The 26732-nt window shown below is 41.0% G+C and overlaps 1 protein-coding gene across 1 annotated transcript in view; it reads left to right on the forward strand.

Annotated features, from left to right (window-relative positions):
* Positions 1-26732, forward strand: part of SMC5 (structural maintenance of chromosomes 5) — a 3018525-nt gene that overhangs the window by 161692 nt on the left and 2830101 nt on the right. Inside the window, exon 2 of the mRNA XM_044064368.1 lies at positions 24346-24487. Coding sequence (XP_043920303.1) covers positions 24346-24487 — 142 coding nt within the window. The remainder of the gene's footprint in view (positions 1-24345; positions 24488-26732) is intronic.

A 26732-nucleotide genomic window follows, 5' to 3' on the forward strand; every position in this document is an offset into this window, starting at 1 on the left:
ACAGTCAGCGAAAAGAAATAAAAATTAGTACCCTCTCAAGAGATAAAATCCCTGGGTGCAAGCTTAAATACAACTGCCCAGATGGCTTATCTCACTCCAGACAAAGGCAACTGACTACCTATTTCACAAAGTTGGCAACAAAGGTCCAGTTATCTGCAAAAAAATTCTGCAGGCTTTGGGCTTCATGGCATCCTGCATTCTACTAATTCCATATGCAAGACTGCATATGAGGAAACTTCAATGGTACCTAAAAAGTGTCTGGACTCAACATTGCCACAGCCTGGAAACAAGGATTACTCTCATTCCCTGCCTGCAACAGGAGTTTCGATGGTGGGCGAAGGCTTGTCACCAGAACAAAGGACAGCCATTCACTTTACCCCCAGCCAGGCAGACATTAACAACGGATGCATCAGAGTATGCCTGGGGAGCCCACATGGCAGGAAGATGTATTCGAGGCACATGGTCCACAAACCAAATGCATCTACATATCAATCAAAAAGAGATGTTAGTGGTCCAGAAAGTCCTGACAGCCTTCAAGGACCTACTTCATCTGGGACAACTACTGATAGACAGACAACACCACACCACGGTCATGTGGTATATAAACAAGCAGGGAAGCACTCATTCTTACCCCCTTTGCAGACTAGCCATGACTTTGTGGGACACAGCATTGACTTACCAAGTACATCTACAGGCACAATTCCTGCCAAGAAAGACAAATACTCTGGCAGACGAACTAAGCAGAAACCTCATGGATCCCCACGAGTGGAAATTGGATCCACAAGTCTTCAGCATAATAACAAGGAAATGGGGATGCCCGAATATAGATCTATTTGCCTCTCCTTGCAACTACCAACTAAAAAGATTCTGCACAAGGATTTATCATAGACAAGCATGGAAAGTGGATGCCCTATCTTTCAGCTGGAAAAATTTAGCAGTATATGCCTTCCCTCCACTGCCTTTCCTCCCAAAGGTACTCTTAAAGGTCAGACAAGAGAAGCCAAAGATGATACTGATTGCCCCAGACTGGCCCCCGCCAGTACTGGTATCCAATCCTAAGGAACTTGTCTCATTGCAGGCTTGGACCTTACCTCAAATACCTCACCTACTTTCTCAACAAAACAATCGGATCCTGCACTGCCAACTCAAGACCTTAAATCTGGCAGCATGTTCGGATAATGTAGTCATACAAAACGCACCTCTCACTAAAGCGGCGATGGATGTCATATTGGGGGCCAGATGGCCTAGCACTAGAAAATCTTATGCTGCAAAATGGAAAAGATTCTGTGCTTTGAACCAGACACAAGGAATTGACACAGCTGTACCAAATATCCCCTCAGATTTTGCAATATTTAACTGAGATGCTAGACAAAGGCCTATCTTTTTCATCAATTAAAATTCATGCCACTGCCATTTCGGCTCATTGCAATACAGAGCCACCAGTCTTTTCTCATCCTTTAAGGCAGTACCTCAGAGGAGCCAAAAACTTAAGGCCTCCAAGGAGATCACCAATACCTGCATGGGACCTCAACTATGTCTTGGAAAAACTCATCCTGCCTCCTTTTGAGCCAGCCGCTACAGCTGATATAAAGTTTTTATCTTGGAAAACAGCTCTACTCCTAGCAATAACTTCTGCAAGACGAGTTTCAGAGCTACAGGCACTCATGGCTGTGGAACCTTTTATAATTTTTATACAGACAGGGTTTCTCTGAGGACAAACCTGACATTTGTGCCTAAGGTAGTGTCCAGTGTGGCCCTTAACCAAGTTATTCATCTGCCAACCTTTTATCCAAATCCACAGAACAAGGGGGAGTGAATTCTGCATTCTTTGAACATACACAGACCGCTTCGATTCTACTTGGACAGAACCAAAGTTTTCAGAAAGACAGAGCAATTACTAGTGGCATATGCTGCAGGATCACAAGGAAAGGCTATCTCAAAGCAGACTATTTCAAAGTGGATAGGCCACTGCATTCATTTCTGCTATTCACAACATGACAAGCCAGTGCCTAAGGGCATTAGGCCTCATTCAACCAGAGCAGCCTTCCTCTGGGGAGTACCAACCAAAGACATTTTAGAGGCTGCTACCAAGAGTTCAGTGCACACCTTTACAAAGCATTATCATTTACCACTCTGGCAGGCTTTGCCACTGCAGTTCTGCAGGGCCTCATAGCCGGTCCTAATGCTATTTAGCCCCAGCCTCCTAACCATAGCTTTGGGATTCAACCCAATAGTAATGACTGCAACAGTGAAACATGAAGAACATAGTACAGTTGTGTACACTTACCATAAATGTAGATGTTCAAGTGTATTCACTGTTGCAGTCCAAGTTACCCATCTGCCATCCCCCTTACTTTTGCTGGAACTTATCTGTACTTTTCTAATCTATACAACCTATGTGTTGTATTTGCTTGTAGATGAAGACCAAATATACTTTGGTGCATGTATGTTTTATTAACATATTTTTAGCCTACACTTTTGGGGGCACCTGACATCTGGGGCAAGAAAAACTGAAGAAAATGGCGTTCGATGCATCTTTTATACCCCTGACACTCTGACGTCCGGGAAGAGGCGACAGCAACCGATGCTGGACCAAGACTTTGGAATTCAGGCCGACTGAGGGAAGCCTGCCAGCAGGATAACCCAATAGTAATGACTGCAACAGTGAATAACACTGTAACATCTACATTTATCGTACGTGTACACAACTGTACTTTCTCCAGGGGTTCCTGGAGTCTTAGTTATTGGCCTTTTTTCTCTCTCCTTTTCTACTCCTGACTAAGCTATAGCAGTTTACTATAATGGTGATTTATGTATTGGATATAATACAGTTACGTAAGTAAACTTACCATAACAGTAGTCATCCCTCCGGCCCTTTTGTCTGCTGATATTCCTTTTTATGTTGCCAGGCTATTGTTTTCACACTTTAGCATATAGTTGCAGTGTTTCCTAGCACAAGTATTCAGGGCTGTTACCCTCTTTCTAGGTAAAAAAGTGCTCTGAAGAATTCTGGTCTCCATCTGCCTTTTTATATGGAGCGCCTCATGTACTCCTGGCAGTTGAAGCACCTAGAGGGTACCCAAAGCCCTGGAAAAGCAGCAGCTGGAGAGGCCACAAAAGTTCCTCACCAAAAGGATAAAGGGTCTCAAACATCTGTCCTATGCTGCCCGACTGAAAGAACTCCAGCTCTATTCAGTCGCACGCTTGCTCAGAGGTGACCTTTGCCTAACATACAAGGCCATGTCAAACCCAGATTTGATGAATATGCTTCACCTCAAAAAATCTAGATCCGTCAGAGCCACAAGGGCGGGAGACTTAAACCTCGACACGGCTATTAATAGGACGTGCTGGAGGGATAGATTCATCACCCAAAGACTCCCTATGCTGTGGAATAAAATCCCGGTATATGTGAGGCAGAGCACCTCGCTGGCCTTGTTCAAGAGAAATCTTGACCAATGGATGGGAGATCGCAGATATACCCCAGGGATTACCTCAGTGTCACTGCTCAACAGAGGCACAGCAAAATAATGGGTATAGTTCCCCATACTAAAGGGGTGGCGTAAGCCACAAAACTATGGGCTAGGCTTGTAAATGCCCTCGGGCAGATAGCCTAGTATGAACCTATGAACCTATGAACCTATGAACCTATAGTGTAGGGGGCAAGACCCATATAGTGGAGACTACTGCAACAATGGTGATCCATTAGAACATCTACTGTTATGGTAAGTTTACTTAACTGTACTTTCCCCTGAGGTTTGTTTCACAATAAGGGTTTGTTTTCATTTAATACATCCTCCTTGCACTGTCCGCAGTCACCTGCCTTTCAGTGTCCATATTCTCTACTTTATTGCTTCTGTTTTTTTCTGTGGTCACTTTTAGTCCTTCAGTAGTCCTGCCTTCCACCTCTTTGACTCTGCTGCCCATCACAAATACTTCTATCCGGCCTGTTTAATTGCTCATTTATCCAGCAGTTCACTTCTGAGTCACTTGAGCCATCTGATACACCATTCTCTCATCTCCTTAGAGTTTTCCCTTGTCTGTCTGTGCTTCTGATTTTCTTTATTTTTGTGCCTAATCTCTTTTGGGAGAGGCTTTTTTGTTCTTCTGTTCCTTTGATTTAAGAGAAATCTCCACCCTAGAACTTAAAAAAAAAAAAAAAAAAAAAAAAAAAAAAAGTTTTTTTTCACTTTTTTCCTCATCTATTTTAACACCTCAAAATCACTCTAAGTGCTTTATTTGTAATTTTAGCCTGTTTTCCACAACATGGCTATCAATGGGGCTTGCTGTATTAATGTGATTTTGTACTCCAAGCCTTTCTCTTACATAATACTTTGTATGACTCATGCCAGACATAAGGAAGTAACTTTGAATTCCCATGCCATGACATATAATGGGATTTGGGAGGGTCACTGTTATTTTCTTTACCTTCTGTAAAAGGACTGCTTCTTTTTGTCTCTAATCACCCGCATTTATGTTTGGCTCAGACCTTGATTTACACTGTGCTTAGAAGTTATCCAGCTACAGCCAGAAAAGTAACTAAATTGCAGGTCTTTTTTCAGTGTTTTCTTTTGTACTTCAAAAGGAATTGAGAGTCCCCTCCCCCCACACTACTGCAGAGCTGTTAAAACTGTCAGTGCACTGAGAGACCCTTGCAGAATCTATTCCTCAGACTACAAAAGAAAACCCTGAATGAAGGCCTGCAATTTAGTTACTTTTCTGGCTGTGGCTGGATAACATCCAAGTATAGTGTAAATCAATGTCTGAGCCAAACATAAATGGGAGTGATTAAAGACAGAAAAGAAGCTGTCCTTTCACTGAAGATAAAGAAAATAAGTGGCACTCCCAAATTCCATTATATGTCAGTGGCATGGGAATTCAAAGTTACTTCCTTGTATGGTATGATTTACACTATGCTTAGAAGTTATCCAGCTACAGCCAAAAAAGTAACTCATACCATACTTTTCGGCCATCTAACCTGGACCAGAGCATCAAAGGCAGAGAAGTGTCCATATTCATTAAGGTTATCCACACCTCCAGGCTAGATGCACAGCATAATGCATCTGAGATTATCCAAGTGCAACTAACTCTGGGCAAAACTGCAAGCCAAATTGTAGCTTGCTACAGATCCCCCACGATTCCTACTCCCCTTTTCTTGATATACTGGAAAATGTTAAGGTTCAACCAAACACCCTAATAATGGGCGATTTCAACTACCCCACCATTAACTGAGAAAACTATTAATGTACCAATTCCTTTGCTCAACGCTTTCTGGAATTCATAATTTCCAGTGCCCTGGATCAACTTATCCACACCCTCACCAGGGGCGGCAGTATGCCCTAGACCTAGTCATTTCCAACATGAATGACTGGTGTTCCACACCTGAAGTTAACTCCTCGTTGGTCAGATCCGACCATAAGCTAATCATCCTAGATATCCGCTTCTCGTCCCCACCCACCATTAAGGAAACCATGGTAAAAAAATTCTCCAAAGCCAACTTCATTCTTCTTAAGACAGAAGTGGCGAACTTCATAACACCTATGCAGATGGCCGATACAGTTACGACTGCTGAATCCTATACATATACACTCTGTAAGCACTTACATGAGTGCATGGATCATGCTATCCCAAACGGAACCAAGACACTATCCTCAAAACAAAAAAGAAAGCCGATCTGGTGGTCCCCTGCCATAAACAACCTCCACAACAGAAGGAAGAAATTGTTGCAAAAGAGTAAAATCCAGTGAGTGGAGGAGCTCCCTGGTCAGCCTCAATAAGAAGCTGAGATCCCCTTATAAGATCCTCCAAAGCTAGCTACGAAAACAAAATCGCCACTGATTCTAAGGGCCAACCACAAAGCATTCTATAGTTATGTCAAGAATCTCAATGGCAACACCCAGGTCTGCTCTGCGTTACAGCACAACGGTATGAAAATTACATAACCAACTGATGTTGCCAACAACCTGGCAGATGGGTTCAGTGCTAACTCTACCACCCCCCTCACCCCCTAAAGGGCCCATTTCTATACAGGAAGAATTCAGAGTCCCTATAATCACACATATGCAGGTAAAAGCTGCACTCTCTAAAACCAAAAAAACAGCATCCATGGGACTGGACAACATCCCAGGCTGCGTTTTACATGAACTTCAGAAAGAACTGGCTTCCCACCTAAGCACCATGTTCAGTCATAGTCTCACGTCAGGCCTGTGTGCTCACTGAATGGCGCACAGCAACAGTTATCCCACCACTGATCTTGAACTATCACCCTGTAAGCCTGACGAGCCTGGTCTGCAAGGCCATGGAATATATCCTCATGGAACTCATAAACAAAGACATTGGTAATCTCCAAACTCTGGACCCCACCCAGTTCAGGTTTGTGAAAGGCAGATCATGCCTACTGAACCTGATCGACTTCTTTGAGGCAGTCACCAAAGCCGTAGACAAGGGTAAGGTGGTTCACACAGCCTATCTTGACCTCTCCAAGGCTTTTGACACCATCCCCCATTCTGGAATTATAGCTAAACTCACTAAACTAGGTATAAATCCCTACATCACAAGATGGATTGCCAGCTGGCTCACTGACAGAACCCACACTGTAAAAGTTGCAGACTCCAAATCTGACTTCAAACCAGTGACAAGTGGAGTACCACAGGGTTCAGTCCTGGGGCCTCTCCTGTTTGGTATCTACTTCTCTAAAGTACAGGCTAACACAGAAGGCCTCTGGCTAATGAAATTCGCAGTTGACTGCGAACTAGGAGCCATAGTCACGTCCCCAAATGATGTGGACATACTACAGAAGGGCCTCACTGCGACAGATGCCTGGTGTCAGAGACATGGCCTCAAGCTCAATGCCAAAAAGTGCATTGTCATCCCCTTTGGTACATACTCTGTACCCATGAACTACCACATAAACGGCAGTCTACTTAACGCCGAATGTGTGATGATACCTTGGGACCCAGATGGACAGTAGTCTCTCCTTTGATAATCACATTGCCACAGTAGTCAAGAAATCCTTCTATGTGGCACACCTCATCACAAAAGGGTTCTCATCCAGAAATAGAGATTGTTGTTCCCCTCTGCTCGGAACTCATTGGACCCATTATAGAGTACAAAGCCCTTTTGGAATGTACCTCACAAGACATCTGCAGCAGCTGGAAAGGAGGCCACAGAAGTACCTCACAAAGAAGATTACTGCCCTCAAACAGATGCCCTACACTGACCGTCTTAAAAAAAACTCCAGCTTTACTCTGTAGCATATCGCCTACTCCGAAGAGATCTCTGCCTAACATATAAAGCTATATTAAACCCAGAGCTGTTGGACATGCTACACCTAAAGAAATCCCAATCCCACCGAGCTGCACACCGTAGGGACATAAACTTTGTCACCACAATAAACAGGACATGCAGGAGGGGATAGATTCCTGACCCAGAGACTTCCTATACTTTGGAACAAGCTACCCATCTATGTCAAGCAAAGTTCCTCATTAGCACTCTTCAAGAAAAATCTTGATGAATGGATAGGAAATAGGAAATTCACCCCGGGATCACTTCTGTGGCTCTGCTCGACAGGGGCACAGGAAATTAACTTTCTTGGGTGGCGTAAGCCAGGGAACCTTGTTGGCTAGGCTTACTTAGGCCCTTGGGCCGATAGCTTAGTACCTACCTATGAACCTATGTCTGGCATGAGTCATACAAAGTATTGTGGGAAAGAGAAAGGCTTGAGGGAGTACAATATCACATTGATACATCAAGCCCCATTGGTAGCCATGTTGTGGAAAACAGGCTAAAATTACAAATAAAGCACTTTGAGTCTGAGGTGTTAAGGTCAGGAAATAAAGATGGAGTGAAACAGTTTTTTTTTTTTTTTTTTTTAGTTCTAGTTTGAAATTTTCCTTTGTCTTCCACTTGTTTACCCTGTACCATCTTGTGTCTCTCCTTTTCTTCTTGTGGTTGCTTGTGTTTATTTCCTGTACATCTCTTACTCTTAGCCTTACTAGCATATGACCCCCCCCCCCCCTCAGCCCTTCCTGGTATTTTTTTTCCCCCTGTGTGGGGGTTGTAGCATCTGACATTGCACATCTTTCCAGTATCTCTGCAACACCTATTATATAACAAAGTTTGCAGTCCCAGTCCATGTCTTGCAGGTGATTCAGATTTTTAGTTGCCCGGGTTGTTTACCTACTGTTATACCTTTTATTTAAACTTTTTCCCCTCTATATTATGTAGTCTGAATCATTCCACTTACTCCCAATATTGCAGTGTATTTTAGCAATCCAGTTGTTGCATTCATTCTTGGTGAAATTTAATACATTCAGCATAGCTTTCCATTTGTAGAATGTTGCAAAGTAATCCATCAGTTTTATTAACATCACTTCAAATGGGATAACTTAAATATTTTTTGCCTGCTGTATTTCATTTTCTGTTTTTACAATATAGGAATGGAAACCTGCCAAAGCATGCCTGGGTCTGCTTTCTGTTGCTGCTTGCCACTGTCCCATTTTGCATATTATTACATTCCCTGATTTTTCTGATGTCAAGTCATGAATTGCTCCATTTCATTGTTACTCACTTCAGTTCCAGTTTGCCTGATGTTACTCCTGTTTGAGCGATTTTCAAGGTTATTCATCTTTTCTGTCCTGTATTCTGTGAATGTGTTCCTGCAGCTTAGCTTTAATTGTTGCTTTATCTTCCTCCTGATCTTTCAGCTTCCCTCTTGCCCTTCCACTTCTGCTTATTGCTGTTCTATTGCTTGTTTGAAGGAGCTATCATCCTGACCTTCTCTGTTAACCTTTTCAAAGAAAATGCAGATCTGTTGCTCCTTGTTTGCAACTTTAAAGTCAGTCATTGTTCCTGCTCACTTGTCTTTCCTTTTTTTTCCCCCCATTCTTTCTTCCTGTAAGTATTTTTTATTCAAATTTCTGCAGGTCCTTTCCAGAGTGTTGGTCTTGGGCAGCCTTCTTGGATGAGCTGTCTGGCACCCTCTCCTTGCAAAGTATTATTACCTCATTTTCATCAGTCCCTGATAGTCTACTGAATATGCATTCTAAAGTCCTTTATTTGCCAATACACATGCCCATTTCTATGCAGTTGTGTGTCCTGTAACATTGCTGTTTGTACCATACACTTGATATAATTCGGTATTCTCTGTGCATACCTGCCATTGACGTTCCAGTGATAAAAAAAAAAATAAGGCTGTCATTCTAGTAAGAAACAATTGCTTTCACTTATTATGCATGACTGTTATTTTGAATATATAGTTTCATAGGTGAATACTAGACTAATTGCTCTGAACGGCTATTTTAAGCCTAGCTGTGTTATCCCATTAGGTGCTCAACTTACCCTTGCTATGATTTTTATTTCTCGACTTCCCATTTGAGAAAGATTTTGGGGTTATACCACTGAATATTGAAAAGGGACCCTACTGCAGAATAGGGCATTTAGGCAACATCTCTGTCCATTAGTAGCACTGGGGCTGTTTTGGTAAATGTCATTATTCTTATACATTGATCTAAGTTGCATTTGAATAGGGACAGTGATGAGCTCATTTTATATGGATAGGGAGTCTTTTTTATCCTCTGGGATTTGTACCTGCCCTTTTAAACAATTTTGTTTATGATGCAGGAGAGGTTAGGGTCTCCTGACGTGTATTTCTGTAGCTGGTCCATTATTACTGGGTCAGAGGATACCTTATAGGCCAGACATGGATGACCTTTTCTTAGTCTAATAAGCGACAGAGTATAGCAATAGGACTTTTAGGTAGTCTGTTTTAAGTTGCGTGGTTTAGTCACTGTACTCTTTGTGAGAAACTTCTGTGAGTGCTCTGGTTGTTGCAGATGTCTGGATAGGCGCATACTAAAGGGGGTATTATACTCTATGATAGGCCTGATGTTCAACTGTACTTGGCCCTCAACCCTCTCGACTGAGATGCCGTCCCTTTGCTTCTAATTTGGGCATTATAGGACTTGCATGTTGATCAAATGCTAGGGTTACTGTCTATATATATATATATATATATATATATATATATATATATATATATATACATATATCTTCCCAAATGTCTTCTAACCACTGGATCAACTCTTAAGAGTGTGTTTTTGGTATTTAACCTTAGTCCATAACTTTGGCACCAGTTATTTGTTTGAAACGATGCTTCCGGGAGAATAGCTGAGTCTTGTGGGGATTCAGTGACTGCCCCAGTTTTGTGACAGTCTGCAGACTTGGTCAACCAAAGACCCTTGACATTTGTTTGGACTTTTTTGAGAAGTAAACACCAAACAGTAGTGGTCCCAACACCAAGCCCTGGGACTTCACTAGTGACTGGTCCATTTGTGCAGTAGCTTTCCTTATCTTTGTATCCAGTCTGTGAGCCAGTTGGCAAGCAAATGGGTGATTGTTTGTTTATTTATTTTTATTTATTTATTTAACATTTGTTAACTGGGAAAGTCAGACTTGGAACAAAGCCAGTTTTCGGCGGAGGCCCAGGGAGGAATGCTCCAGACGCATTTCTTTCTAATCTATGAGGAAACCGGAGCACCTGGAAGAAACCCACACAAATGCCGGGAGGACATGCAGACTCCACACAGAAAGCACCCCAGCCGAGAAATGAACCTGAGAACCTCTTGCTGTGAGGTGACAAAGCTACCGCTGCACCACTGTGCTGTCCCGCCATAGAAGTTTGTTCCTAATTTAGTAAACCATTCTGCAATGTCTGAATGGGGTATTGTGTCAAAAGCTTTAGCCATGTCTACGTAGGCAGGGTGTATCCTCTTGCCTTCATCTGTTGCTTTAGTGACTTTTTTGAAAGTCCAGTAGGTTAAGTAAGCATCATCTGTCTTTGAGAAAACAAAACTGGGATGACTCTAGTGTTTGGAGGTTTCCTGTGTTATTACTGATTAATTTCATGATGAATCTTTCCATGGCTTTACATGCAAGACTGGTCGAACTTACGGACTGGTAGCTGGGTTGAATGGTCCTTCCCTGTGTCGGAATATTACTGTTGCTGTCCTTCATTCATTTGGTACGAAGCCCATTTGGCTGAGTTTGGACAGTGTTTTTAGGGACATGGATAAGTTGTGCTTCATGCTGTTCGGGGTACATCCAGGAATATTGTCAGGATGCATAAATGCAGTTTTTTTGTCTTTTGAGAGAGCTTCCAGGACTTGTCCCTGTGTGATAGCTGGGGGCATATTGGTTTTCTGACATTTCTTGTGAGACATATTCAGTGTTGCGAAGTCGGTGCTGAATTTCAGTCAGAAGATTTTGCTATACCTTTATTTTGCTCTTCAGTATAGGTGATAATTGTCACACTGCCAGCCCAGCTATCGAGAGTTTTGTAAATTTGTCACTTGTGAATATTGATATGATTTATACAGAACTGTATGTTATGTACTGAGCTAAAATGTAACCACATCATGCCCTGCTGGCTTAGAACAGAAATGTTTATACACTATTGTAGTTGTGCAAATGTATAGTGGCAACTGAAACATAAAAGGTTAACTTGCAAAACTTCAAGAAAATAAGTTGAAATTAAATTATTTTACGATTGTGCTATAAATGTTATCTCTGTTTCAGCGCAGTAACAGACCACAATCTCTAGAGCTAGAAGATTTTTGTATCGTCTTGAAAGAGAAGTAATTACTAGGTTTAAGATGCAGAAGAAGTGTTTAATTTTTCTGACTTCCAGGGTCTTCAAACATCTGAGATGTATTTTTCACACAGAGATGTTAAATTCTGTTAATTTCTGACAAAGGAGGTTTAGCTTGGGAACTAAAGTCGGGTGACAAAAAGTGATGTCATCCAAACTAACCCAGCAGTAATATTTGATATTAATTTAAGAACCATCTCGGATAGAGAGCAGTAATATTTGATATTAATTTAAGAACTCTCTCAGATAGAGTGAGTGTGTATTTGTCTTTGACCAGACAACATCCATTCATCACTTGCACTTGCCTCGCTCTAAGTTTTTTTTTTAGGGCATAGTAACTCTCTTAGATTGAGATAGGAATGCAGTAAAGTATAGCTTAGATGTTTTTTTTTTTTATTTACTTGACTGTCCTGCAATGTTGTTTTAAATATTTCCTGTAATTTTGAACTCTGAAGTTACTGTGTTGATTTACTGTGTATTGTCTTGTTCTTTTATTTATTATTAAATATATTAACTTAATCTTTGCGACTGATATATGTGTACTTGCATATCTCTATGGTGACACTGTACAGACTACTCCTAAATAGCCTTGCTCTTGGTCAGACTACCATTTGGATTAATAGTAACATTACCCAGTAGGATTGGACACCCGTTAAAGGTCTTATAGTAGCCGATAAGGGTGGCAGCTGGAACTACCTGATAGTGTGGGCAGAAGGAGGCATAGCTAGCAAAACTCTGCAGACTTTTGTGTGTGTGTAAATCGAACCTCAAAGTGTGTGTGTCAGATACTTGGGCAGGGACACGAAGCACTGGTTGGACAGAGATGATGCTGGAGATCGTGGTTTGGCCAATCAACTGAGATCTCAACCATATAGCTGTGCGAGTGGGGAGTCTTATTGGGGATCTGGAGAAAAAGGGGGAAACCAGCCCCAGACTTACTCTGATCTCTGTGTGCTGTTAAGGGAAATTGCACTTTACTGTGTGTGTACTTGTCATCCTTCCAGTGTGTATGTCCCCCCACAGTTGCCAGTGGTGAGGATTGAGGCTCCTTGATTACTGGGCCAGTGCAGGAGTGTCACATTGATTACAGACCTAGCTGACGACCTTGTGATTGTCCTTAACCTGGGTGGATATTTTTGCCTCAGATTTGACTTTGGTGGTTTTAATTTAACTCCGGAATTGCTTATTTGATTTAAAGATGGAGTTTCTAATGTGCTGGGTGTTGCACTTATGTTTGGCCATGATCATCTCTTTTGTTATAAAGCTTAGTGATATTGTGATTCTACTAAGGATGTTTTTTGCTTGCCCTGCACTTGTTTCTGCTAGGTACAGCTGCTTCTCTGCAGTTATGTGCTAATGTAAGTTAGCTTTGTACATTTTTACATCAGCAGTACAATTTTGTGGGTTTGGGAGATTTGAAACTTGTCAGGGTTTCACCTAGAAGTAGGATGCTTACCTTAATAATTTCTAAAAGTCCTAGCAGTGGAGATTTCAGGTTATGTGGTTTTGTTTTATTCCAAATGAGACTGCTTTGGGATTGGACCTGATGAGCGAGGATTTTTAGGGATGGAACATAATTCCCCCCCCCATATTTGTTTGGTCAAGATCAAGGATGATGTTTCCTGTGGTGGAATGCTCCTGTCTAGAGCATTTGTATTAGTCCACGAAACTCTGGTCTTGCACATTAGTGGTGCTATATGTTTCCCAGTTTATAGCTGGGTAGTTGAAGTCACCCAGAAAGATGGTATTGGGCTTCATGCTTAGTGATTTCATTTTGTATAAGTAGGTGCTGTGGCATTCCTGGGTCATAGAAGGTGTTCTCTAGCTATCTAGAGTATGGTAAGGGGCTTTTCTGATGGTGAGCTGAACATGAAGCTGTAGGGCATCTTGCTGCTTTAAAAGCCTTATGAGGCTGCTGGAAGGACTGAAACACCTCTGCCCTTTTTCCCCTCCTGCTTTATTAGCTGATCTAAATGTGTGGAAGGCATTATAACTCTGCACAGCTGGAGTACTGTCCCCCACTTTCCAGTCACTACAGAGACATCTGCATCCTTCAAGGTAAGGAGGACTTGCAGGGACTGGAGTTTCTTGTTTAGGCATCTATCATTGATCAGCCACACTTTTTTATTTTTTTCCTTTGCTTGTTTCTTTATGTTGGTAGGTTTATCTGGTTGACCTTAGCTGAAAAAGGCACTGTGGGGGTAGATGGTGTTTTAGCCAGTATTCAAAACCCTAGAGATGATGGGTACAGATCATCCCTGGAGAAACAGTATGATCTGTTGATCATATCCTCCCAGACTGACAAATATTGTATCCCCTTTGAAGGGCGCAAAAAACTAAGCCAATTATTGAAGTCAGTTTTTTTTTATTTTACTGAGGCATTATCCTTTGGGAAGGTAGGGTATTGCTGAATGCTAGACTCTTATCTGCCTGGAATACACAGTCCAGAGCTCCATCATATCTTTCTTCATATAGTCCAGCAAGATACAACTCAAGTCTTTACATCCACATGCATTATGTCAGAGTTATACTGGTACTTGCCACTCAAGGATTTGAGTGAATCTGTGATCTGAATCCTGACACCAGACAAGCAACTGACCTTTGCCCTTTACTCTGTCTGGTGGGTGGTATTTCATTATGTCTTACACTGGAGTTGTATATGACTAGGATATTTGGTTGGGTAGATGGCTGCCCTTATGGCCTCAATATCTTTGTTGGGATCCCTAGTGCTATGGGAGGTGATAAACTTTGCAAGCTTGGAGCGTTTATGTGGGTGCTTAATGCCTTTGTTACATTTCAGAGGTCTTTGTCATTTGGGCAAGTTCAGCTGTAGAACCTCTGCGTATGATAGATGTTTTTTTTATTCGGGCTGTGTGGGGAACTGCTGCTGATCTTGGTATCAGTGTTGCCTGCGTGAGAGATTTTGTCACCCATTAATATTGTATATGTACATTTCTCACACACTGCATTATGCAGTTTGATTAATAGGTGGTCTCCAGACCTCATTAGACATTTCCTCAAAATACCCATCTCAGTCAGGATGCCTACATAAATTGTGGGAAAGTGCTGGGAAGTTGGTACCTACTGGAGTTGGTAGCTGGGTTTAATTCTGTGGTGACCACCTACTATGGCAGGCAGGTTAGGGTGATAACTATGGTACTTCCCCACAAGTAAGTAAGCCTGGGCTGGGGGATGACTACTACACTTGAGTGTCTTACTGCAGCTTAGAGACTCTTATTTACATTATGTACAGTTCACAGTGGTAGCAGGTTGAGAGTAATGAAGTCAGTTTGGCCAAGCAGACTTTTTATGGACTCTAAATTAACACATGTTAATGCTTGACAGGTTGATCTTGTATGCAGTTGCTGCTTGTCATTGTAGGATCATAGGTGGTTACTAGGCTAATGGCCCTAGGGCCTCTTTTTTTACTTTGATGAAAAGTTAACACAAAACTATGTACACCCCCCCCCCCAAAAAAAAGCAATATAGTTTCTCCATATAGGAACATTTGCCCCAAATAGACTTCCCTGCATGATAGAGCCTGTGTTCACTCTTCCACAGTACCATATGTCCTTGTCCTATGTCTCTCTCCACTCTCCCAGATATGAAAAACAGCTTGTATGCTCTCAGCTAACTTATTTTTAGCATTGAAAGAGTGCACTGGCTACATCTAAGTGAAAAGCACTAAATTGTGCAATGTTGTTTAGTAAGCGCTAAGGGTGCAATTATTTGCAAAGGTTCTGTCAGTATCATACTTTCATTTATTTTCACTGAGCTGTTTTCCAGTTCTTTAAAATCATGCTGTTTCTTATACAAACACCTTGGAACACACATTGTCATTTCATGATGAATCATCTGCAACTGTAGACTTAAGTCTCCCAACTGCTGGCATTTTTTGAATGGAAGGAGGGTGAGAACAGCTAATATCTTTACAGTTGAAAGAAACAACTATTTCCAGATACTGGAAAACAATAGTTTATTTTCATTTTCTATCCTGTTTGCTTAGGGAAAAAAGTTCCCTTGTCTCCATTGTAAATAAGTAGCATCTACCAACTGTATACAAACAAACAGAGAAATTAGTGTATTTTAGTTCATATGTAATATAGTGAGTACATTTTTACATTTCCCCCAACAGCCCAATATCACAGTATTATATTGTGTATATCCAGCCTTTATCTTGTTACATTATAAACCCTGGGTGCATTAGTTAATAAGTAGTACTTTTAATAATCACTAGCATAAACAGTCACTGATAAGACACCCATCTCACATTTAAAATACCACCTTGCACTACTTAGTATTATTGTACAATACAACATGCAGTTTACTTCGTTGTGTAAACATTTTGCTAACAACAAACTTTATTTACAGTCACATGTTCAATCCCTTTGTTGTCCTTTTAAACATTAATGGTAAAGTGTGAATTATGCTTTAGTCCTCCCACCAATTTAGAACAGTCAACAAACTTCCAGTCTGTCTTTTTTTGTTGCTGCTTCTTGCAGAAGCATATTCTTGTGTTCATACTGCATCTTGGGGAAATAGTACCTTTTTGCAATTGTGTATATTTCCTATTTTCACATTATTGCTGTTGTCATCATCTCAATCACGTAGCACTGGTCTGTGGTTCAAGTCCATAGTTTTTCTGATCAGCTTGTGGACATTTTTCTTTCTTTTTTGAACAGGCAAGTATCTTGTATGGAGCTTGTTATTGTCAAGAAATGAGAAGCAGTGTCCCTTTCAGCTCGGTGGCTCACTTTTTGCTATGTAAACTTTCCTTCTTAGCTGTTTCTCCATCCAAAAATGTGTTTGATCCTCCAACAAAAAAAAATATCTGAAACAGCTGTATATAGCAGCTTGAATCTTACATCAGCTTGTCAACATCCACTGACTGCAGGGATGAACTTGCTTTTCTTCTGCCTAGTGTATAGTGAATAATCATTTTCCACAAACACATTCTGGTATTCCCAAGTTATTATAATAATCCCTTTTGTCACATTTTGCAAGAGCTGCTCTTTCCACTGGTGTAAGTGCATCTTTTTCTAAAACGATCTTGGCTGTTTTTTCATGGCCAGATTTGGAGCATACACAGTGTGTGCCCTTTCAATTAACAAATATTGCTATGGAGTACTAGACCAGATGCTTATCTATGCTTTAATAAAATGAGTGCAATCAGATGTTCTTCGTGTTTCACTGTTGCAGTCATTACATTTGGGTAATCCTGCTGGCAGGTTGCCCTCAGTTGGCCTGAATTCAAAAGTACTGGGTCCTACGTCGGCTGCCGTCAGGGGTATAAAAGAAGCAGCCAACGCCATTTTCTTTAGTCTTTCTTGCCGTGCGGTGCCCGAAGCAGAAGCAGTTCACAAGTGCCGGTTGGCCGACTCCTGAGATTTTCGTGTTTGAGTTTCAAATCCGAAGTCTTCAATAAAGCTAAGTACCCCATTGGGGAAACTTTTTTTCTTGCTCCAGACTGATGTCAGAAAAAGTAAATAATTGTATTTCTTGTGGAAAGCAAATACCTCCATAAGGATTTTCATTCTTACTGTATTCCTTGCCTAGGCCCTGATCACAATGTTTCTAGTTGTCAGTTTTGTGCTAGATTTAACCAATGCACTATTAAGCGTCTGTATGATTTTGCTTTAAACTATTTTGGATGCAGATTTAATTATCCAGAAATGTCGTTGGATAGCCATCCGACTACCGGAGTTCACAAAAAACGCAAAGCAAAGGAGAGAGAGAGAGACAACCGAGGCCCAAAACAGACGAAGCTTCTCCTAAGCCAGTTGCCGGTTCGCAGGTTCTCAATGAGGCGCTTTTGCAGCCCCTGACACATGCTACTTTTGAGTCGCAGGCCGCTACCGACTCCCACGTGGAGTCGGCCATGCCGCTGGAAACCCAAGGTATTGGAGCCTCTGATACTATTCCATCAGATGGGTCCGGAGCTGCTAAGCAGGCACTGGCTTATGAGGGTGTATTCAGACCTAAACATCTTTATATTAAACTGACTTCAGCTTCAAAGGCAAAGACTACAGCACCTTCTAAAGCAAAGAAACAAACTCAAGAGCCACGTGGTCAGGCCTCTATGCCCAAAAAACAGATGCTCAAAATGGCTGAATACTTGATTACCTTGATCAGGGGTTCCCATCCCCCTCCTGATAAGAAGCCTAGGCAAGAGACTGACTATGAATCTTCAGATCAGGTTTCCATTTCTTCTGATTCCTCTTCTGATCAGGAATGTTCTCTTCCTCCCTATGAGGATTCTGATGATGAAGAATCTATACCTTCAGCTTCTCCTCCAGAGGAATATTCTTTTGGGGAAACCTTTCATACCATGAGGGAGCATTTCCACTGGGAGAGCCAAGATTTTTCAGAATCTAAAAAGAGGCTCAGGGATTTCCTTTTACTCCATCAACACAGGCCACTAGCCATTCCACCTGTGTTAGATGTTGTAGATGTGTTTTCAGAGACTAGTCCTACCCCTGACTCCTTACTTCCAGCTCCTGTTAAGCCTGACAGATATTACAGGGTTCCTGACTCTCATAAATTCCTTTTTAAAAACCCTGCTGCAGACCCAGAAACTATTTCTCAGGGTCCCAAAGGAGTTAAGGCTTCCGCTGCAAAAAACCCTACCCCCTCTGACAGAGATTCTAGGGCACTGGACAGATGGGGAAAAAAGGTTTACACATCTGCTACCTTGGCTATAAGGGCCTTAAACTGTCAGTTTCATATGCTCAAATATCAGCAACATGTCATGGCATTGCTTAAACAGAAAATGTTGTTAAACTCTGAATGTGTAGAAAACAAGGAAATGCAGGATTTATTGCATGCAGCTGAACAAGTTGGAAAGCATACTTTGCAATGTGGTTTTGATTCTTTGGAGGCCTCCTGCAGGGCCGCAGTTACGGGCTCTGTCATCAGGAGGCATGCTTGGTTAAAGGAACAAAATCTGCCTAATGTCAGTTAAATTATTAGATACACCTTTACAGCATGGTACTTTGTTTGGTGTTAAGGCAGAAGAGGTGTTAAAGAAAATGGAGGACAAAGCTAAATCTATGCAAATGGTCAGAGCTTTCTTAGAAGTACAGCCACCTGGGTTTAGTAGACACTGGCCAACAAAGAATTGGTCCTTTCCTGTGTCAGACAGACCTCAAAGGGGCAGATCCAGATGCCCTAGAGGCAGATCCCAGGCACAAGGTTCATACAGGTCAAAGCAATGGGGTGCTTCTACCTCCAAAGTTGGAGAAGACAAATCACAACCATACAGGAAACAGTCCCAATGACTTCCCCCCTGCCTGCACCAAACACTTATCTCCTGGCAGCACCCTTAGGGGGAAAATTAGGACTTTTTTCTCAAAATTGGCACATTATAACCCAGGACAAGTGGGTTCTAAATATGTCACAAAGCTACAAGTTCCATTTCCATACCCTGCCAAAGACAAATGGCTGGCCAGATCTGCCAAAAAAATCAATGGGCAGAGGCACAAAAACAAGTCCCATCCCTCATGGACATGGGGGCCATTCAACAAGTACCAGAGCAAGAGCAGGGACAAGGATTTTACTCAAGACTGTTTTTGGTACCCAGAAAGGACAAGGCCTGGAGGCCAGTACTGTACCTATCTATTCTGAACACATTCCTGGATATACCAAAATTCAAGATGTTGACTTTGCAGCAGCCTCTGCCCATGCTGGGCAAGAACGCTTGGCTTGTGACTTTAGACCTGAAAGAGGCGTACCTGCATGTCCCAGTCAGACAAATATGCAGAAGATACCTCAGATTCATGGCTGGCTCAAGGCATTACCAATTCTCTGCACTGCCCTTTGGCTTATCTACTGCGCCCAGGGTCTTTACAAAGTGCCTGGCACCAGTAATTGCATTCTACAGACAGAGGAATACAAATATACCCTTACTTGGACGACTGTCTAATTCAAGCAGAGAACAAGGACATTCTTCTGCAGCATCTGGCGTTTGTGAAAAGACTTCTAACATGCCTAGGGTACACAGTCGACAAAAAGAAATCAAAACTAGTACCCTCTCAAGAGATAATATTCCTGGGTGCAAGCTTAAGTACAACTGCCCAGATGGCTTATCTCACACCATACAAAGGCAACTGATTACCTATTTCAAAATGTTGGCAACAAAGGCCCAGTTATCTGCAAGAAAAATTCTGCAGGCTTTGGGCTTCATGGCATCCTGCATCCTAATTCCATATGCAAGACTGCATATCAGGAAACTTCAGTGGTACCTAAAAAGTGTTTGGACTCAACATTGCCACAGCCTGGAAACTATGATTACTCTCATTCCCTGCCTGCAACAGGCGTTTCGATGGTGGGCAAAGGCTTGTCAACAAAACAAGGGACAGCCATTCACATTACCCCCAGCCAGGCAGACACTAACAACGGCTGCATCAGATTATGCCTGGGGGGCCCACATGGCAGGAAAATGCATTCAGGGCACTTGGATCTCAAACCCAATGCATCTACATATCAATCAAAAAGAGATGCTAGCTGTTCAAAATGCCCTGACAGCCTTCAAGGACCTACTTCATCCAGGACAACTACTGATAAAGACAGACAACACCATGGTCATGTGGTATATAAACAAGCAGGGCACACATTCTTACCCCCTTTGCAGACTAGCCATAACTTTGTGGGACATAGCATTGACTTACCAAATACATCTGCAGGCACAATTCCTGCTAGGAAGGAAAAATACTCTGGCAGACGAGCTAAGCAGAAATCTCATGGATCCTTATGAGTGGCAGCTGGATCCACAAGTCTTCGGCATGATAACAAGGAAATGGGGATACCTGGACATAGATCTATTTGCCTCCCCTCACAACTACCAACTAAAAAGATTCTGCACAAGGATTTATCACAGACAAGCATGGAGAGTGGATGCCCTATCAGTATATGCCTTTCCTCCTCTGCCTCTCCTCCCCAAGGTACTCCTAAAGGTCAGACAGGAGAAGCCAAAGATGATACTGATTGCCCCAGACTGGCCCCGCCAGTACTGGTATCCAATACTAAGGAACTTGTCTCAATGCCCAGCTTGGACATTACCTCAAATACCTCATCTACTGTCCCAGCAAAACAATCAGATCCTGCACAGCCAACTCAGGACTGGCAGCATGGAGGATAATGTAGTCATACAAAACGTGCCTCTCAGTAAAGCTGTGATGAATGTCATTTTGGAAGCCAGAAGGCCTAGTACTAGAACATCTTATGCTGGAAAATGGAAGATTCTGTGCTTGGAACCAGGCACAAGGAACTGATACAGCTGTACCAAATATTCCTCAGATGTTTGCAATACTTAACTGAGATGCTGGACGAAGGCCTGTCTTTTTCATCTATTAAAATTCATGCCTCTGCCATTTCGGCTCATTATAATGCAGAGCCTCCAATCTTTTCTCATCCCTTATTAAAGCAGTGCCTCAGAGGAGCCAAACATGTAAGGCCTCCAAGGAGATCACCAATGCCTGCATGGGACCTCAACTATGTCTTGGAAAAACTCACCATGCCTCCTTTTGAGCCAGCTGCTACTGCTGATATAAAGTTTTTATCTTGGAAAACAGCTCTGCTCCTAGCAATAACTTTTGCAAGACTAGTTTCAGAGCTACAGGCACTCATGGCTGTGGAACCTTTTATCATTTTTTTATCCAGACAGGGTCTCTCTGAGGACAAACCCAACATTTATGCCTAAGGTGGTGTCCAGTGTGGCTCTTAACCAAACTATTCACCTGCCAACTTTTTATCCAAATCCACAGAACGAGGGGGGGGAGAATTCTGCATTCTTTGGACGTACACAGACAGCTTAGATTCTACTTGGACAGAACCAAAGTTTTCAGAAACACAGAGCAATTACTAGTGGCATATGCTGCAGGATCACAAGGAAAGGCTATCTCAAAGCAGACTATTTCAAAGTGGATAGGTCACTGCATTCGTTTCTGCTTTGTACACCATGGCAAGCCAGGGCCTAAGTGCGCATTCAACCAGAGCTGCAGCCACTTAAGCCTTTCTCAGGGGAGTACCTACCAAGGACATTTTAAGAGGCTGCTACTTGTAGTTCAGTGCACACCATTACAAAGCACTATCATCTGCCTCTCTACTCTAAATCCAGGGCAGGCTTTGCCACTGCAGTTCTGCAGGGCCTCATAGCCGCTTCTAATGCTGTTTAGCTCCAGCCTCCCAACCATAGCTTTGGGATTCTACCCAAATGTAATGACTGCAACAGTGAAACACGAAGAACATAGTACAGTTGTGTACACTTAACATAAATGTAGATGTTCGAGTGTATTCACTGTTGCAGTCCAGGTTACCCACCTGCCATCCCCCTTTTCTTCTGTTGGAACCTATGTGGTGTATTTGCTTGTAGATGAAGGTAAAGTTTTTATATTGGTGCATGTAATTATAAATTTTGGCAACCTTTTTAGGGGGCACCTGACATCTGGGGCAAATAAAACTAAAGAAAATGGTGTTGGCTGCTTCTTTTATACCCCTGACGGCCTGACATCAGGGAAGGGGCAACAGCAGCTGACGCAGGACCCAGGACTTTGGAATTCTGGCCGACTGAGGGCAACCTGCCAGCAGGATTACCCAAATGTAATAACTGCAACAGTGAATACACTCGAACATCTACATTTTATGGTAAGTGTACACAACTGTACTTTTCTTCTAGTTTCTCAGATATAATGTAAAATATTGTATTTTCTCTGTGTGCTCTGTGTTGTAGTGCTGCTATTTTTGAAATCACTTTTTAGAAGCCTCGTATTCAGCAGTTTTCCCCTTCATTTCAGCTTTTGATTTCTACAGTTTTCTCAGCTAATCTGAAAAGGTACTAGTATCTCAAATATTTCTGAATGCATTTCATATATTTTTTTCCTGAAAATTACTGGAATCTGTCTCCTCTTCCAAAGCTGAAACCTTGATAGCAAGCTGCAAGGCTCTACTCCCACCAGAGTTTTTTTTTCTCCATTTCTAGTTCATTTTCTGTTACTTTCTCTATATTTCTTCTTTGCCAGCATTCAAGTAGCATAGTGACTAACAAACAACTGAATACCCACATTAATAGCTTTTAATGGCTTTTTTCCCAACGTGTCTGTTTTTCACACTGGGAGAACTCTATAATCAACTAGTAGATTAATATGCAGCCATCTTAGACCTTTGTGGTTTGGATTTGTTTTATGGCTGTATTAAGGAGCTGTACCTATCTGAAGGCTGGTAGGAGAGAGTGAACATTAAATGTCATAGTGTTTGTATTTTACTGGAGATTTTCTCCTTGGGCCTTCACTGAAAAATTTAATTGTTGCCTATCCAGACATTCCCGGTAAACTAATGCAAGTGAAAAGTGTCTAGGAGTGGTTTACCTACCATTGTCACTTAATGGCTCAGCATTTGATTGTTCTATAAACTGCAGTAGATTTGCAGGTGATCGGCCTACCCATGTATTTGAACTGTTTGGTAATATTCTGATCTCATAATAATGTAAGCTTTTACATTAACTTCTACTGGTTGTATGTCTTTTAAATAGTATGTATGACTGCAGAGTTGTAAACATTTTTCCACCTGTTTGCTTCTTTTTATTTAACTTTAAAGTAACTTTGGTACTGCTCTCTTGGTTTTGTATTTTCTGTGTTTTTCAAGTTGTGGTATTTGGAAAGTGCAGAAAAAAAACAGCATGTTGGTCGTTAACCAGCCCTCAATACACGACAAGCAAAAATCCAAGTAAAAGAGGTACTGGAGACGCGTGTCTCTCCGGTGCCTCTTTTCCTTAGATTTTTGTATTTGGAAAGAACTTAGACGTATGCAAATAGATCTTAAGTGTTTGTTATATGCTATGAAAATGTGATGCTATGCAATGCATTTTTTTTAAAAGCTAGAAAATATGGAAACAGATTCTTTGAAATAACACAAATCAATAGATATATTTCGTGAGTACATTATGGTTGTAGTCTGGTACGCACTTCACAACCTTTAGTATAAAGGGTTGCGTGTTCAGTGCTAGTGTGATGGTGTTCCACTTTCATATGTGTTCACATGGATGACAAGACAGACTTCAAAACCATTGAAAAGGCCATGCATTCATTTTCAGATGGCTTAACGCAGGAAGATGTATAATGTCAACATAGTTACTTGCTTCAGTTGACATACTTCACACAGATGTTTAAAACTGATCCAGCAAAGTTTGTGTGCATGTGTATACACAGAGTGAATGTCAGGTTTTTCAGTCTTACTTTTGTATAGTGAATAGGAATTAGTAACTTTTTAAAGTGAGTTTGTAATATAGCCTGTCAAACTGCTAGAATGCCAGTTTAGCATTATTGTTAAAGTCCAGTTCACTGGGGGGGGGGGGGGGGGGGGCAAGCATGGTGACCGCTACTTGGACAGTATGCTGGTGTGATGCTACAGTGGGAAAACTGCCAAAACTTTACATCTGTGAAGCAACACCAGAAGAAAAGGGTCCAGTAAAGTAATTGCTTAAAGCTGTTTTAAGAATGCCAAATCAATGCATAAAAGCAATGTGTAATTGTGGGACTTGGGCAGTGGTCTGTTACCAACATTACATTTTGTGAGTGGGAATGTTAACCCTTGTACCTTTTTTGATGTCTAAATGTATAGAACAACTTGAGTAGAAAAGCTGTTTGATAAAAAACATAGTGCGGTAGCTCCTTTACAGTATTAAAGCAGTTTGACTTTTTACTTTGCAGTACATATGACTCTTGTGAAGTGACTCCTGGGTCTCACTTAAATATGATTGTGGGAGCAAATGGAACAGGAAAATCCAGCATTGTCTGTGCTATCTGCTTGGGTTTAGCAGGAAAGACTTCTTTTACTGGTCGTGCAGACAAGGTGAGTACTAACTAATCTGTCTTTATTTCTTATGTTAAAGATGCAGATTTTCTTAATTCACTTGCATTTTATGCTGGTGTATGACAGTTGGCAAGGTGAATGCTAATCAGCCAAAGTGTGGTTTTGTCTGTTTACAAGATGCACCCTGTGCAGGGCTATTAGATTCTGTGCTACTGCTGTATGTCAGTTTGGCATCTTTATGTGTATGTTGGGGTGAGTAGTTTAAATGATACGCATTATAAATATATATACAAATGGAAAAAAAAACATTATTTATTCTCTCTCAAGCTTTGTTAACTGCTGTATTTGCTTTATATTGGAAAAACCATAAGGTCACTCAGAAAGCGAATATATGAGCATACATATGAAATTGAAAAAAAGAAGAACACAAATGCTTTTTTTAAACATTCTCTCATTTGTAATAACATGAATTTAAAATTCTTCGTCTTGGAACAAGTTACCATTGATCCCAGGGGAGGTGACTGGGAAACTTATTTAGAGACTAGAGAGTTAACCTGGCAAATCAAACTAGATGCCTCAAGAAAGCCAGGTATGAATGAGACTATCAGTATAAACAGCATATTAAAAATGAGAAGAAACAAATTATGAATTCATTTTTTAATGCATCACAGATATATAAATTCTTTCACAATTAAGTGTTTCTAGATATATTTATTTTTATATTTATGAATATAATATTACTATTTTTTCACTTGTTTAAAAACAGATTTTTTACAGTTATACAAATTAGATTTGGAAGTAGCCATTTTTATAATTATGATATTTAATTATTATATTATTTTATTTTATTTTTATTCTGTATAAATCAGTATGTGAATTTTTAAAACAAAATTATTTCATGTAGAACAGTTAGTTAATTATGTATGTTGATTTACAATGAACTAAAGAAAGATATTTACATATGGTTATATATTTATGTTATAATGACTGAAATTTCACATTGTTATATACTTTAACATTTCCATGTATAATTTTATCAGCATATTTTGCTTAAATGAGTAAAATATTAGCAACAATACTTGCACCATTGCACTTTAAGAAATGACTGTTTTATTCGAATTAATTAACAGTTTAATAGTTTAATTGGCCGATCATTTAATGTATAAAAACTGACTGACCATGATAGTGTTTTAACCTTGAAAAAGCCTGGAAGTGTCCAGGCGAAAGCGCTTGGTGTTTTATTGCTGTGGATTAAAGCTTTTTGTGGTGAATTCCATCTATCTACTTTCGTTTATTGAGGAAAGAGCCTGCATTTCAAATTGGGACTACATCTTTTTATGTCATTTATGGTATTTGTGCCTATACCTTCTACAACTGTTTTGCAGATTGACTGCCTTGTTATTTAAGATTTTTTCTAACTTGTGCTACCTTGGGAACAGGTTAGATACCTGCATCGCACAGAACTGATTTGCAGAGTCGCTGCTTTCACAATTTTCATTCATCTTTGTGTTGCCTTTGAATCTAGCCTGGTGGGTTGTTCCGGTTCCGTTTTTCTAACTGCTGTATTTGCTTTATCTACCTATTTGCTTTTGTGGCATCCTTCTGGTAGAGGTAGTTTCCAGACTGGAATTGGGACTTTATTATATAGATAACATCCTAGAAAGGTGGAAGTTATGGTGAGATTTACAACTGACTGGTCAGTTTCTCCCAAGTCAAAGGCTTGGGCCATTTAGGAGAAGAATTTGGCTGTAACTCACATTGCTCCAGGGCATCATTCCTGTTGTACAATGACTGGCCATTAATATTCCAAAACAAGCACTCTGATCAGCCCAATCAACATACCCATTGTAAATCGGAGCATATACCAATGGAAAAATGTGTGGCCGCCCAGACTTTTTTCCATTGTTATATACTGCAACTTTTTGTTAAAAATAAACAAATAAAATCTGAAATCTAGACATACCAGAGAGACGGGGCAGAGAAAATACTAGGAAAACTGGGTACAATATTCAAAACTAAAGACATGTATGTGATTTTCCTTGCATTTCCTCCATTCTGTCTCTCTCCTGCCCCTAAACTTTCCAAAACATTTATTTACTGGAAAAAAAGGAGCAACAGAGACCTTTTCTCCATTGCTTCCTTTGCACAGCACTGATGTACTGCATAAGCATGGGAACACAAGTCCCATACGCATGCGCAGTACATCAGACAAAGCCCCAGGATACCAGAAAAACGTGGAAGGGCACCATGGAGGCATTATACAAAGACATTATTTAAGAAAAGT

Source organism: Protopterus annectens, chromosome 2.part2, assembly GCF_019279795.1.
Source record: "Protopterus annectens isolate FY-2018-M chromosome 2.part2, PAN1.0, whole genome shotgun sequence".
NCBI lineage: Eukaryota > Metazoa > Chordata > Ceratodontiformes > Protopteridae > Protopterus > Protopterus annectens.